The sequence below is a fragment of the Chiloscyllium plagiosum genome, unplaced genomic scaffold (assembly GCF_037043375.1).
Source record: "Chiloscyllium plagiosum isolate Xiang-an unplaced genomic scaffold, Cpla_swu_hap1 HiC_scaffold_47, whole genome shotgun sequence".
Lineage (NCBI taxonomy): Eukaryota > Metazoa > Chordata > Chondrichthyes > Orectolobiformes > Hemiscylliidae > Chiloscyllium > Chiloscyllium plagiosum.
In genome coordinates, this window is record NW_028270185.1 from 17,940,551 (window position 1) to 17,955,801 (window position 15,251).

General features: G+C 40.3%; 1 protein-coding gene across 15 annotated transcripts in view; it reads left to right on the plus strand.

Annotated features, from left to right (window-relative positions):
• Positions 1-15,251, plus strand: part of LOC122542710 (ryanodine receptor 1-like) — a 404,506-nt gene that overhangs the window by 355,848 nt on the left and 33,407 nt on the right. For all 15 annotated transcript variants that reach the window (XM_087983940.1, XM_087983944.1, XM_087983942.1 and 12 more), the window contains 3 exons: positions 5,758-5,839; positions 10,588-11,882; positions 12,771-12,838. In XM_087983940.1, coding sequence (XP_087840066.1) covers positions 5,758-5,839; positions 10,588-11,882; positions 12,771-12,838 — 1,445 coding nt within the window. The remainder of the gene's footprint in view (positions 1-5,757; positions 5,840-10,587; positions 11,883-12,770; positions 12,839-15,251) is intronic.

Sequence of the window (15,251 nt, forward strand, 5' to 3'; positions counted from 1 at the left end):
TTTTGAGAGTTTACAGTGCCTTGGATTCTTGTGCATTTGTTGTCATTTTTATTTTCATTTGTGTGAGAAACATAATGGAGTAAGGTAGAAGCTGAAATTTAAGAAACTTTCTATGCAATTTTTGTGCATCAAATGGATACATTTGACATTGCACAAATAAAGTTAAGTCTCTGAGAGATAGATAGGTTGTTCATAAGTATTCACTTGTGACAGAGTACTCACAAGAAACCCAGTTACACCTCATTTTATGAGATGTAACTTTTTTGAGGAATTTTACAGCAAGATTAATCGCTTAAAAATGTGGAAGTTCACATCAAATTAATGATTTCAAATTGATTTTTACCTGTGTGGAGCCAGGCTACAACAATATTTCCTGTAGGGAAGCAGTGAATCATTTACCAGAAATGGATCATATGTAGTTCTAAAAGAATCACGAGCTCCAGTCATTGTTTGTTTTTTTGCCATACAAGACAATTATTTTAATTTCCCACTTACAATCCACCAAATAAAAGTATAAATTCTACAAATTGGATACCTGCTATCGTTGAAATTATATCTAATGGTGATCTCTCAATTTCACATGGCCCACTTTTTTTATTTAAACAGGTTGTTGAAGGAGGTTCTTCAGTATCATGTATAGATGTTCTCATTTTATTCACTTTACCTCATTGACAGCAGGTAGACTGGACTGGAGGCATACCATCATATTGTAGTACATCCTATCATCTTAAACTATAATAATGACAGTAATGCTCCATACGGTAGGAAAGTAACATGTAACAAGATTTGAGTGTTTTTAACAAATTCAAACTTGCTTTCAATATTGTATTGAAGTCTTAATAAGCCTTCCAAAATACATATAAGGCCCTTCATGCAGGTTACAAAAAGATTTAATGGTTTTGTTCTACGGATAAAATTTCCATGTATTTAAGTTTTGAAAAAATCAGACTAATTTATAAAGAGGGACTAGACCATATTATTTCACCATGAACAGTATAAGAACAAAGGTCATTGTATAACCTCAGGTTTGATGCCATTTTAATGTGTAATATTTATTATTTGTTATCATGCAAAAAAGGAACATTTTTGGATTAAAACACGGCACGAGGTACGTTTTAAACATTAGTTACTAAATTACTTGTCTTCACCAAAACCAATCTGCACCATGATTTCGTTTTTGAAAACAGGATATTTTAATTCAGCGTAATAGTTTCTGGAGCGTCTTAAGTAAAGGAAAGCAAAATGTCTGAAGATTTGTTGTGTTAAAGTTGTTGAACATAAGAAATAGGAGCAGGGGTAGACCATGTGGCCTTTCCAGCCTGTTTCACCATTCTATATGATCATCGTTAATCTTCAGCTTCAACTCCACTTTCCCATCCACTCTGTAACCTTTTAATTTCCCGACAGACCAAATATCTGTCTATCCCAATCTTAAATTTATTCATTGGTAAAGCATCCATAACTCCCAAGGAATAGAAAATTCAAAAGATTCACAAACCTTTGTAATATATTTTTTCATCTCAGTCCTAAACGATCCTGAGATTGAGCACCCAAGTTCTCGATTGCTCAGTCAAGGGGAAACAGCCTCTCAGTTTCTACTCAATCAAATACTTCTGAATCTTCTATGTTTAAATTAGATTACTTGACATTTTTCTAAACTGTCCAGTTAATAGGGTGAGTAAACTAGAGCCATATCATAATAAGACAACCCTGTCATCCTAAGGACCAATTTAATAAACCTCCACCGTACCACCTCAAAGGTGATCTCACTGAAGCCGTATACATTTGTAACAAGACTTAGTTATTCCTTTACTCAATCACCTTGCAATAAAGTCCAGCATGACAATTTGCCTTCCAAGTTGCTACTGTATCTTCATGCTAATTTTGTGTTCCCCATAGAAGAACACAAGTCTATCTGAATATCATAATTTAAAAGTTTTGCTTTCTAAAGAAAATTCTGATTTTCTATTCTTGCAAACAAATGTTTCACACTTCTCCATATAATACAGCATCTTGCTGCCCACTCTCACAATTTGCCTGTATCTCTTGGCTGCCTGTCTCAATTTTTCCTGCAGCTTACCTTTCCACCTAACTTCGTATCATCAGCGAATATAGATACCTTTCTCTCTGTTTCTTGAAGCCATTGATATAGATTGTAAATTGTTGAGCCCTTGGCCTAATCTTTGTGGTCACAGCCTACAAACTTCAAAATGACCAGTTTATGCATGAAAAGGTAGTGACATAATATTTGAGTGAAAATTTAATATTTTCCTTCTTTTTGTGAGCAAGACAATGAGTTACTGCACATCTAAAAATATCTCTGCATTATCATTTGAGAGCTATATTTTCTACCAATCTGGACTAAGTGGTTTCTAGCCTGCTTGACTCTTCAACAATATGAGATTGCTATATCCTTTTCTTCAGCTAAATTTATCTCCTAAACAAAGTTTGCTGAAGAATTCCCAATTTTAGTATCAACTGAAATGATCTTGAATGTTCAAAGTTAGCCTGAATGATACTAAATTCCTGCTGCTAAATAACTGTCAAGAAATTAATGTTCGAGGAGCATTCTAAGCTGGAAGTGGAACATAACAGCATGAGTACAAAAGGGAAGAAAGAAAAGGCCATGTTTAGAGAGGGATACAATTACTCAAAACACTGCAAGTAATGCAAATGTCATTTATCTGTTTTCTTTTGGTTTGATGCAGTGTGTATGAGAGGCTGTACCTCACCTGTCACCAAACATCTGCATTTTGTCAGCTCCTAATAATCTGGCCTGCAGCTGAAGAGCAATGGCCAGAAGCCAGGTTTATGATGTGATGATAATCATTACCCTGGGTCCTTGCACACATTTAACTGTGAATTTCCACAGCATCAAGATACAAATCGCTGCCTGTTTGTGGACTAACGTGACCCATTATGCCACCTTTTGCATTCAGAACATTGAACACTTGCATGTAACATCATGTTTTCTTGCAATCAAGTACTTTTCAAAATATATTTCAAAGAAAGGGCTGCTGTTCTATAATCTACTGATTCAAGTACTATGACTTTAATTGAACTCACCTGAGAACTGACCACAGCCCATCCCCAAACAACTTGGACAGCCAGATCCAAATGATAGGTGACCAAGACCCGACTGATCTCTGTGCAACTCCCCAACTGACACCATCCATCTCAGACTGGTTGAGCTGGACCTGCTGGACTCATTGTGGTCACTCCCAGGATTACAATGATATGGAACCCCTGAACCTGACTGCACCAATGGGCCCGCTGACCATGTCTGAACCAATGGATTGAGATTAAACACTGTCCTTGACTTATTGTGGCTGGGCTCTCTGACTGAAGGCTGCCTATCTTGACTTGATCAAGGACTACTCCCTTTACACTGTGAGATAAGACCAGATCACAACACTGTGCTCCTCCTCCCAACTTACAAGAAGTTGAAGCGTAGAAGGTAGTACAGTGCTAGTCTGAGGCAGTGGAAGAGTTTATGTGGGACTGCTTGGAATCTCTGCCTCTTGAACTGATTGGCTGTCTTGGCTATTCAGAGGGCAGTTAACAGTCAACATCACTGGTGTGGGTTTGAGTCTTATGGAGGCCAGACCAGGTAAAAATGACAGATTTCCTTCCGTAAAGGACATAAAGATTTTTTTTTCAAAATAATGATTGCAAAATCACCATTAGACTAGCCTTTCATTCCAAGTTTTTTTGAATTCAAATTCCACAATCTGCCATGGTGGCACCCACTTACGTCCCAAGAAAACTTGCATGGTCTTTGTGAGATTAATTAAGTCAGTCCAGTGAGATTAACACTACACCACTTCTCCCCATATCGGTAAGTCTTGTTGAGTCTTGCTGATTGTCCATATATTGATTTCCATTGAAAGCAAAGTCAGAAATCACATGACACCAACTTATAGCCCAACAGGTTCATTTGAAATCACAAGCTTTCAGAACGCTGCACTTCTATCAGGTGAAGCCTTCGCTAGCCTAAAGAGCTGTGGTCCGAAAACTTATGATTTCAGATAAACTTGTTAGATTATAACCTGGGAGAAAGTGAGGACTGCAGATGCTGGAGATCAGAGCTGAAAATGTGTTGCTGGAAAAGCGCAGCAGGTCAGGTCAGATTATAACCTGGTGTTGTGTGACTTTGTCCAACCCAGTATAACAGCAGCACCTCCACATTATTGAAAGCAACAGTGTTTTGTGTAGGAATTCACAGTACGCATTATGTACAAAGACATTTTCAGAAGAAATTGAAGACCAAACATCACTATCGCTTGTTAGGTATGGTAAAATAACTTGTCAAATTGTACACTATTGGGTCTTCTGTTAGCAAAATGAGTACTTTTGCATTATAAATCTCAATAGTTATTTATATTTCCTGACTTTAGTTTTGCAAATATCGCTTTTGTATCCTATTCTAGTATTTCCATAATATGCCTATTACTTCTCTTTTGTTTGCTATTTTGAGCATAATAATGGATTTCTTTTAATGAAGTACTGTTATGCAGAACTATTTAGACAAATATACCTGATACTGGAAAAATGCCTTTGGGCAGTTGTAGAGGTGTAACTTAACTAATGTTAATCTTCATTGCTTATCATGGCACTAAAATCTTCAAATCGGGTATTAGTTACGGCAGTTAACAGAGATAGCTTTTCACTTTAATGCTCCCAGTGGTAGGCGCTGACAGTGCAGTCTTCAGAAAATAGAATCCTGTGGAAGTCTGGTTTTATTTTCATTTTGATCATCTGACTGATGAAGAATACTGGAATTCCTTTAATCTGATGAGCTTCATCAGTGAATTAACATCTCCCTACCCACTCTTATGTAGAGCTGGTCAAACATTCTGAGCACTATTTAAATGCTTTTGTCACTTCCAGGCTCGGTTATTTCAGTGCTGTCAGAGGATGTTTTACATTGACAGCATTAAATCTCTTTATCTTACCTCACTCCTCACCTCCATCCTTGCCTATCTGCATACATTTCCAGTGCATAAACCTCAAAATAAAGATCTCATCCTTGTTTTAATCTCTTGACTCTTCACTGTCAAGGTTTAGGCAACTTCTTCCAGTCCTCCCAGCACTCTCCCAGCCTCCAATCCAACTCTGTTCCTCTTGAACCATTTATGCTATTAGCCACCTTGACCTAGAAATCCTCCTCAAACTTTTCCATCTCCCTCTCTGCCTTAAAATCCTAATTTTCATCATATTTCTCTGAAGCCCCATTTGATGTTTGAGTGCTTTCAGTTGTGGGTTAGTACAGTGTTCATCTGCAGACTGAACAGAGTCATGCGTTCCTGTGAGTGTGCACTTTCCTTTTGAAAAACGAACTATAATTAACTCTCACTTTTCACAGTTCCTGTTCACTAAGAGGGCATGAACCCCCACATTGCTTCCAAACGTTTTTTTATTTGTGTGTGTCTCGAATTCTAACCAGGAGGCAAACCCACGTAAGTTAATGTCTGAGCTGGTCACTCAGGCCCCAGTAACACTTCTCCTGTCTTTGCTTTCTGTTTTTATTGTTAATAATGCTTAGCCCAATGTAGGAAACTGCTTAATCACTCCAAACATTTTAACAAATTCACTACCAGGAAAGTTATTAAGCTTATCATCTCAACCACTTCTCATTGTGCCCTAAAATGTGACTACACTTTTTCTCTCACTCAGATGGAATGTTCATACCTTGCATTTAATTTGGTGGCAAGATAACATTGAAGTTCTGTGTTAATATTTTACTTGTGTTGACAGGATTCTAGCCAGATTGAATTGTTGAAGGAGCTCCTGGACTTACAGAAAGACATGGTAGTGATGCTGCTTTCATTACTGGAAGGTAAATACAATAGTGCATTGGGGTGAGAGAAGGAAACTTGTATTAGATGGAAAAAAACAAGCTAAAGCTTCATTCAGTTCAACAAGCCTTTGTACTGTCATGAATTAATCATTCCCTTCATTGCCTTGGGTGGCACAGTGGCTCAGTGTTTAGCACTGCAGTTTCACAGCACCAGGTCCCCAGGTTCGATTCCAGCCTTGGGTGACTGTGTGGATTTTGCACATTCTCCCCGTTTCTGCGTGGGTTTCCTCCAGGTGCTCCGGTTTCCTCCCACAGCACCAAAGATGTGCAGGTCAGGTGAATTGGCCGTGCTAAATTGCTCATAGTGTTAGTCAGAAGAAAATGAGTCTGGGTGGGTTACTCTTCGGAGGGTCGGTGTGGACTGGTTGGGCCAAAGGGCTGTTTCCACACTGTAGGAAATCTAATAGCCAGATCTTTCATATAGGAGGACAAGTTGTATCACTCAACACTAAAAACAGAATTGGGAATATTGTCATTCAGCTGTACAGGGCTTTACATGGTCTCCATATTTAAGGAAGGTTACATGTCTGTTGGAAACAGTACAGTGAAGGTTCACTAGATTGCTGTCTGGGATGTAAGGATTGTCCTATGATGAGAGGCTGAATAAATTTAGTCTGTGTTCTCTGGATTTATAAAGAATGAAAAATGATGGAGTCAGAGAAGCACAGGAAAGGCCCTTTTGGCCCGTTGGGTCTGCACCAATCAAAACAAGCACCTAACTATCCGAATCCAATTTTCCAGTTTATGGCCTGCAGCTTTGTATGTCTTGCACTTCCAAATATTACTTAAATGTTATGAGGGTTTCTACTTCTACCACTCTGACAGGCAGTGAGTTCCAGATTCCCACCACCCTCTGGTGAAAAGAATCTTTCCTTACATCCCCTCTCAACCTTCTGCCCCTTACTTTAAATCTATGTCCCTGGTCATTGATCATGCTCCCCCTCAATCTCTGTGCTCCAATGAAAACAACCTAAGTTTATCCAATCTCTCTTCATAATTGAAATTCTCCAGCCCAGGCAACATCCTGGTAAATCTCCTCTGCACCCTCTCCAGTGCAATCACATCCCTTCTATAATCTGGATTCCAGAACTGCACACAATACTCTAGCTGTGGCCTAAACAATTATAAACTCTATGCCTTGACTAATAAAGACAAATATCCCATAAATCATCTTAACCTGTTCCACTACCTTAAGGGATCACTGGACATGCACATCAAGGACCTTGGTGCTTGGCAACAAACCATACCAGGTGTCAGATCGCTTGGTGGGAGTGCATTTCGGAGATAGTGATCACACTTCCATGACCTTTAATCTACTCATAGAGATAGGAGCAGACAGTATGCGAAAGTACTTAATTGGGGGGAGGGGGAATTGCAATGCTGTTAGACCAGAACTGGGATGCCTAAATTGGGAACAGATGTTCTCAGGGAAATGCACAACAGAAATGTGGAGGTTATTTAGGAGGCACCTGCTGACAGTAATGGACAAGATTGTTTTACTGAGCAAGGAAGGGATGGTAAGTTGAAAGAACCTTGGGTGGCGAGGGATGTGGAACATCTAGTCAAGAGGAAGAAGGAAGCTTACTTAAGGTCGAGAGGCAAGGATCAAACAGGGCTTTAGAGGGTTACAAGCTAGCCAGGAAGGAACTGAAGAATGGACTTAGGAGAGCTAGAAAGGGGCTTTAGGGGGTTGGATTAAAAAAACCCAAGGCATTCTAGATGTACGTGAGGAACAAGAGATTGGCCAGAGTGAGGGTAGGGCTGATCAGGGATAGTGAAGGGAACTTGCAGCTGGAGTCGGAGGAAGTAGGGGAGGTCCTTAATGAATACCTGGCTTCAGTATTCACTACTGAGAGGGACCTTGATGTTTCTGAGGATAGCGTGATACAGACTGATATGCTAGAACAGGCTGATGTTCGGAAGGAGCATGTGCTGAAAACTTTGAAATACACAAGGATAGATAAATCCACTGGGCCAGACAGGATACAGCCTAGGTTACTACAGGAAGTGAGGGAAGAGATTTCTGTGCCTTTGACGATGATCTTTGCATTCTCACTGTTCACTGGAGTAGTACCGGATGATTGGAGAGAGGTAAATGTTATTCACTTGTTCAAGAAAGGTAATAGGGATAATCCTGGGAATTGCACACCAGTCTTTTTTTTTAACAGTGGAGGGCAAAGTATTGGAGAGGATTCTGAGCGACATTAGCTTGATTAGAGATCGTGTGGCTTTGTGAGGGGCAGGTCATACCTCACAAACCTTATTGAATTCTTTGAGGATGTGACAAAACACGTTGATGAAGGTAAAGCAGTGGATGTGGTGTACGTGAGCTATAGCAAGGCATTTGATAAGGTTCCCCGTGGTAGGCTCTTTCAGAAAGTAAGGAGGCATGGGATACAGGGAAACTTGTCTGTCTGGATACAGAATTGGCTGGCCCATAGAAGATAGAGGGTGGTGGTAGTTGGAAAGTATTCAGCCTGGTGGTGTCCCACAGTGAACAATTCTGGAACTTCTGCTATTTGTGATTTTTATAGATGACTTGGATGAGGAAGTGGAAGGATAGGTTAGTAAGCTTGCCAATGACATGAAGCTTGGTGAAGTTGTGGATAGTGTAGAGGGCTGTTGTAGGTCACAACAAGACATTGACAGGATGCAGAACTTGGCTGACAAGTGGCAGATGGAGTTCAACCTGGAAAAGTGTGAAGTCATTCACTTTGGAAGGTTGAGTTTGAATGCAGAATACAGGCTTAAAGGCGGGATTCTTGGCATCCATGTCCATAGATCCCTCAAAGTTGCCATCCACGTTGATGGGGTTGTTAAGAAGGCATATGGTGTGTTGGCTTTCATTAGCAGCAGGATTGAGTTCAAAACCATGGGATTGTGCTGCAGCTCTATCAAGTCCTGGTTAGACCACACTTGGAATATTGTGTTCAGTTCTGGTTGTCTCATTATAGGAAAGATGTGGAAGCTTTTAGAGAGGGTGCAGTGGAGAATTACCCTGCCTGGACTGGAGGGCATGTCTTATGAAGAAAGGTTGAGAGAGCTGGGCTTTTCTCATTGGAGTAAAGCAGGAGGAGAGGCGACTTGATAGAGGTGTACAAGATGTTGAGAGGCATAGGTAGAGTGGATAGCCAGAGACATTTTCCCAGGGTGGAAATGTGTATGAAGAGGGGACATAATTTTAAGGTAATTAGAGGAAGGTTTTGGGGAGATGTCAGAGGAAGGTTCTTTGCACAGAGACTAGTGGGTGCATTGAATGCACTGGCAGCAGTGGTAGTAGAGCCAGAGAAAAATAAGGGGCATTTAAGTAACTCTTGGATAGGCACATGGAAGTTAGTACAATGAAGGGTATATAGGTTAGTCTGAACTTAGAGTAGGATAAAAGGCCGGCATAACATCGAGAGCTGAAGAGCCTGTACTGTGCTGTGCTGTTCTATGTACCTCTGATTCTCAGTGCTTCCCAGAATCATACCATTCATCATGTATTCCCTTGCCTTGTTTGTCCTGCCCAAGTGCATGACCCATAGTTATTCAGATTGAAACATACGGGTCCCGAAGGGGGATGATGCTGGCCTTTAGAAATGATGGATGTATCCTGACTCTGGAGGAACTCTCCCAGCCCACCCCAATTTCCAGTGTCCCAGTTTTTCCAAGTACGGGAGCAGAGTGGAATGCATTCCGAACTTGGCTAGCCCCATAGTGGAGTAGGTGTTTCCTGGAACCTGAAATTTGCATGGAGTCAAACCAGATTCTGAAGGATTTGTGGTTCATAGTCCTGAAAAGATTTGAGAATCATAGTCTGGATGAAAGACTCTTTTGAAAGCTAATCTTCCATAGGTTTAACTCGTGCCTTCCATAGGATTCAATGCCACACTACCCATTCCCAATGGAGTCTCACATCCTTTGTGCCAACCCACTGTACTCCAAACCTATACCTATTATACAAAACCAATGAACCCTATATAAATAATAGCATGTGATCTAAGGGAAAATCTTATCCATAAAGTAATAACTTCCCTTTCAACAAAGATTTAATAAGGTGCAGCTGAGAACCAAGACTACCATCCGTTGTTGAAGCTGGATGATGCAAGGAAATCATGGCTTGATTGACAGCTTTTTCTTTCCTCCAGTCTATTTTGTCAGTGGCTCAATGTTTGTTTACACAAAATTAAGTGATGCCAAGTGCTTATAGTTTCCACCATTGCTTCTTCAAAGAGTTATGGATTAACAGTTATTTTAAGAATATTATGAATGGCAATTTTTAAGCTTTTCCACATACAAAGGAGTTGTTACCTCTATCTATTCATAATTTACATTTGTTCAGGAGTGGCTGGAGGCATCTTGCTTCTGTACTCACTGAAATCCAATGTGCTGTTATCATTCCCCCTTCTGTTCAGTTTTGATTTCATCTTTCTATCCAGTCCTCCTCCAGCCTGCCCTTCGTTTCCTGATGTTGCATCGTCTATTGATGCCAGCAGGAGATTCTCCCCCTGCCTTTCTCAGTTACCTACATACTTTATTTCCGCTTCTTCAACTCAGCTCATAGCCCCATCAGATATCACCAACTGTGACATTAATCTACACGTAGTTCCCTCCTTTATGTAGAATTTAGCAATGTTTTTAATGAGAAAATGTAATCATTACATTCTATTTTTCATGATGTACACAACACACCGAAAAATAAAGAGTCGGTAAAACAATGGCATATTTTTATTTGTTACTTTCAGGAAATGTTGTGAATGGCACTATCGCTAAACAAATGGTGGATATGTTGGTGGAGTCTTCTAGTAATGTTGAAATGATCCTGAAGTTCTTTGACATGTTCCTGAAACTGAAGGACATTGTGGCGTCTGATGCATTCAAAGATTATGTGACTGATCCCAGAGGGCTCATCTCAAAGAAGGATTTCCATAAGGCCATGGACAGCCAGAAACAATACACACCTTCTGAGATCCAGTTCTTACTATCGTGCTCAGAAGCAGATGAGAATGAGATGATAAACTATGAGGAATTTGCAAACCGATTCCAAGAGCCAGCCAAAGATATTGGTTTTAACATAGCTGTGTTACTCACAAACCTATCTGAACATGTGCCTCATGACACAAGGCTGCAAAATTTCTTGGAATTGGCAGAGAGCATCCTCACCTATTTCCAGCCTTTCTTAGGCCGCATTGAGATCATGGGTGCCAGTAAGAAAATAGAGCGTATTTACTTTGAGATTAGTGAAGCCAATAAAACTCAGTGGGAAATGCCTCAAGTCAAAGAGTCTAAGCGACAGTTTATCTTTGATGTGGTGAACGAAGGTGGGGAATCTGAAAAGATGGAACTCTTTGTCAACTTCTGTGAGGATACCATCTTTGAAATGCAAATTGCTTCAAAGATCTCTGAAACAGATGAGGGGGAAAAGTCAGAAGATGAGGAAGAGGAAGGGGAGACCGTTGAGATGATAGAGGCTGAGAAAGCCTCTTCTCCAGGTGAGGCACCATCTGCCTTTGCAGCATTCCTTAGCAGTGTTGTTGACTTTTTTAAAATATTCACCTTTAAGAATATCAGAAAAAAATACCGTAAAATAAAGAAAATGACAATTAAAGAGATGGTGATGGCCCTGGTGACCTTCTTCTGGACTTTGTTCATTGGCATTTTACAATTTATCTATAGCATCTGCAGTGGCTTCTTCATGATAGTATGGAACACCTTGTTTGGAGGTGGTTTAGTTGAAGGGGCCAAACATCTGACAGTTACTGAACTCCTGGCTAGTATGCCTGACCCTACTCAGGATGAGGTCCATGCTGATCTTCCTGACATTAGTAAGGCAGAGGTTGAGGAAATGACTGTGCAATTGGAGTTTGAAGATCAAGCTAAAGAAGAGGAAGCATCTGAGAAGCCTGATACAAAAAGAGAAAGCGGCCAATTAAGGATGAGCTCCCCAGAGTCGAGCCTGGGACTTGGTGACATTGTGGAGTCCACACCAGTCGAACCTCCAACCCCTGAGGGAACACCACCAAGTTTCAGAAAAGTGAGGGTAAGGACCTTACAATTCTTTCCAGCTTAAAAAAAAATCATCAAACCAGGCCTCAGATTTAATTCCACTTTAAAGATAATAGCATGAATACATTATCTGTTAGCTATCATTTTCCTTTCCAATTTGAATTCTTTATATTCATGGGTTCTACGCCCAAAGGCAGTCTGACCCACAGCACCCCCTTTGCTGTTAGGGATAGGACATGTAGATGGGTCCTAAATCCACCTGAGCCAGAATGGGACTCGAACCCCCATTCTGATCCACGTTGGCTGTCTAGCTAACTGAGTCAATCGGCCCTCCCAGGAGCTTAAGATGCTGTGGTATTTGCAGTTTTACGTGGGTAATCTAGAGCTATGGACAATGAAGATAGAGGCTCCAATGGTGTTTCCGTACAAGGCTGAACAGGAATCTCACCCACTCTTACCCTGCTATTGTTCCAAGTCCTAGGGTGGAATTCCAGCCTGGAGCTTCTGTCTGAGATGCAGAGGCACTAACAACTGTGCCACAAGACAACCTATTTGAATTGACAATTGAATATGAAGAGAAAAATAAACATTAAACTCTAAAGCAAGTAAGCTATAAATATTGAGGCTGCACTTTGTTTCCTCTCCAATTTAGTTGATTCTTATACCAAAATTCAACCTAAATGGAAGGACATTGAATAAAAAATGGATTGTTACTTGGTGGAGTATAGAAAACTGCAGTATGCATTTTTATCTCATAATCGCTTGGGCCGGATTAAATCTTGACATGTTCATCTTACCTTCCTCTAACTGCTGTTTCATCAGAGGCCAGTGTTGAGACTTTGCCAAGAGTTTTTATTTCAATACCTAGACCTACAGTAAATGTTGTTATAGCATTGCAAAATGCTCTCTTACTTTTTAACAGCAACAGATTGAATCTGAAATAGAAACCAAGGAAGAAGATCAACTCAAGACTGAAGCTGAGAAAGCAGAGTGAGTCCTTCCAACATTTTTTAATCTTCAGCTTTTTTTTTTAAAAGGGCACGGATGTGGAAATATGACTTCATATCAGCAAAATAAAAATGTTTCTTTCTTAACAGTTCAGCCCTATCGATCATTTAAAAAATAATGTTGATAAATAGGATGTCAAATTGAAATACAATACAAAAGACTGTAAGACAAAGCCAGTTAATAGTTTCATGTGCTAGAAGACTCAATATAAATTTAAGTTTTGATTTTCATTCCCTTAAATGAGCCCAATATTTTGTTTGCATTCTGTACTGCTTTATGAACCTGCATTTGATATTTTTAACGATTGTGAGTTTTGCCCCTCTACTCCACTTAGATTCAATTTTAAAGCCATTGGTGGGCCATTTTTACTTTTCCTACAATCTGTTATGAAGGAGTGGTTAAATGAAATATGAAATGCATTACTCTATAATCAAAAGTAACAATTTACTTACCTAATTCCAACAGTGGACAGATTTATAGAACCACTTACAAACTTAACAATTCCCCTCTAGCTACTAACTATTCCCGAATAAAACAAAATTCTGTTATGCTGTTCCAACAAAATACAAGTGCCAATTAAATAACAAAACAGTAGAATTTACTCACTCAAAATTACAGCTAGAATGTGTGTTCCAGAGTGCTCCATGCCATCTTCACTGATCTTCTTTAAGGAATGCCTCCTTGTTCAAATTCTTGTGTCAGTAATGCCTCTCTATGTCAAATTTTTGTGTCAGTTCTTCTGTCTGGAATGTTCCCTCTGTGAATTCTGTTGTCTGGAATATTAACAAAGAATGCCGCACTGCCTTTATTAGTTAGGTGGTGCTTTCTCTGAGAGCCGAAAGTTGTTATGTCTTGGAAGTTGGCTCTCTGCCAATTTTCAAATGCCCTCTTCTTTCATACCCTTCTTACAATCGGATTGGTGCGAGGTTGTCTAAACCATCAGATTTAAATTTATAGAATCATAGAGATGTGCAGCATGGAAACTGACCCTTCGGTCCAATCCGTCCATGCCGACCAGATATCCCAACCCAATCTAGTCCCACCTGCCAGCACCCGGCCCATATCCCTCCAAACCCTTCCTATTCATATACCCATCCAAATGCCTCTTAAATGTTGTAATTGTACCAGCCTCCACCACTTCCTCTGACAGCTCATTCCACACTCGTACCACCCTTTTATATCTTTCCCCTCTCATCCTAAACCTATACCCTCTAGTTCTGAACTCCCCGACCCCAAGGAAAAGACTTTGTCTCTTTAACCTATCCATGCACCTCATAATTTTGGAAACCTCTAGAAGGTCACCCCTCAACCTCTGACGCTCCAGGGAAAAACAGCCCCAGCCTGTTTAGCCTCTCCCTATAGCTCAAATCCTCCAACCCTGGCAACATCCTCGTAAATCTTTTCTGAACCCTTTCAAGTTTCACAACATCTTTCCGATAGGAAGGAGACCAGAATTGCACGCATTATTCCAACAGTGGCCTAACCAATGTCCTGTACAGCCGCAACATGACCTCCCAACTCCTGTACTCAATACCCTGACCTATAAAGGAAAGCATACCAAACGCTTCCTTCACTATCCTATCTATCTGCGACTCCACTCTCAAGGAGCTATGAACCTGCACTCCAAGGTCTCTTTGTTCAGCAACACTCCCTAGGACCTTACCATTAAGTGTATAAGTCCTGCTAAGATTTGCTTTCCCAAAATGCAGCACCTCGCATTTATGTGAATTAAACTCCATCTGCCACTTCTACCCTCTTCGCTGTCCACTACATCTCCAATTTTGGTGTCATCTGCAAACTTACTAACTGTACCTCTTATGCTCGCATCCAAATTATTTATATAAATGACAAAAAGTAGAGGATTCAGCACCGATCCTTGTGGCACTCCACTGATCACAGGCCTCCAGTCTGAAAAATAACCCTCCACCACCACCCTCTGTCTTCTACCTTTGAAAGATGGAGGACGGGAAAAATTTCTGGCTGTAACTGCTGCTCCTTTTTTTCAGGTATTTTAGGTGCTGGAGGTGATTTCCTCGAATTCCCGGAGCAGCAATTACTGTTTTATATGTTGTTGCATTGTTTTGGAACTTTGGGGGAAAAAAACTAATAGGTTCTTGATAGCTAGCTGCTTGGTTTAAATTGATTGACTGAATTTGAAAAAACTTGTCATCTTGATAAAAATGCTGCTTGGCTGTTCGATACAAAAAATTTCAATTCAGGCGCTTCCTGTGCACCTGCACTTTAAAGTGCTGTTCTGACATCCATTTTAACTCCAAGCACTGAAAAAAACACCATATTTTAAAGGGGCCATGCACTGCTTTCCCCCGTTGTACAATTTTACAACTTCGCAATAATAGTTAGGAGCACGAAGAAGCTGCAAAATGTGGATGTGAGA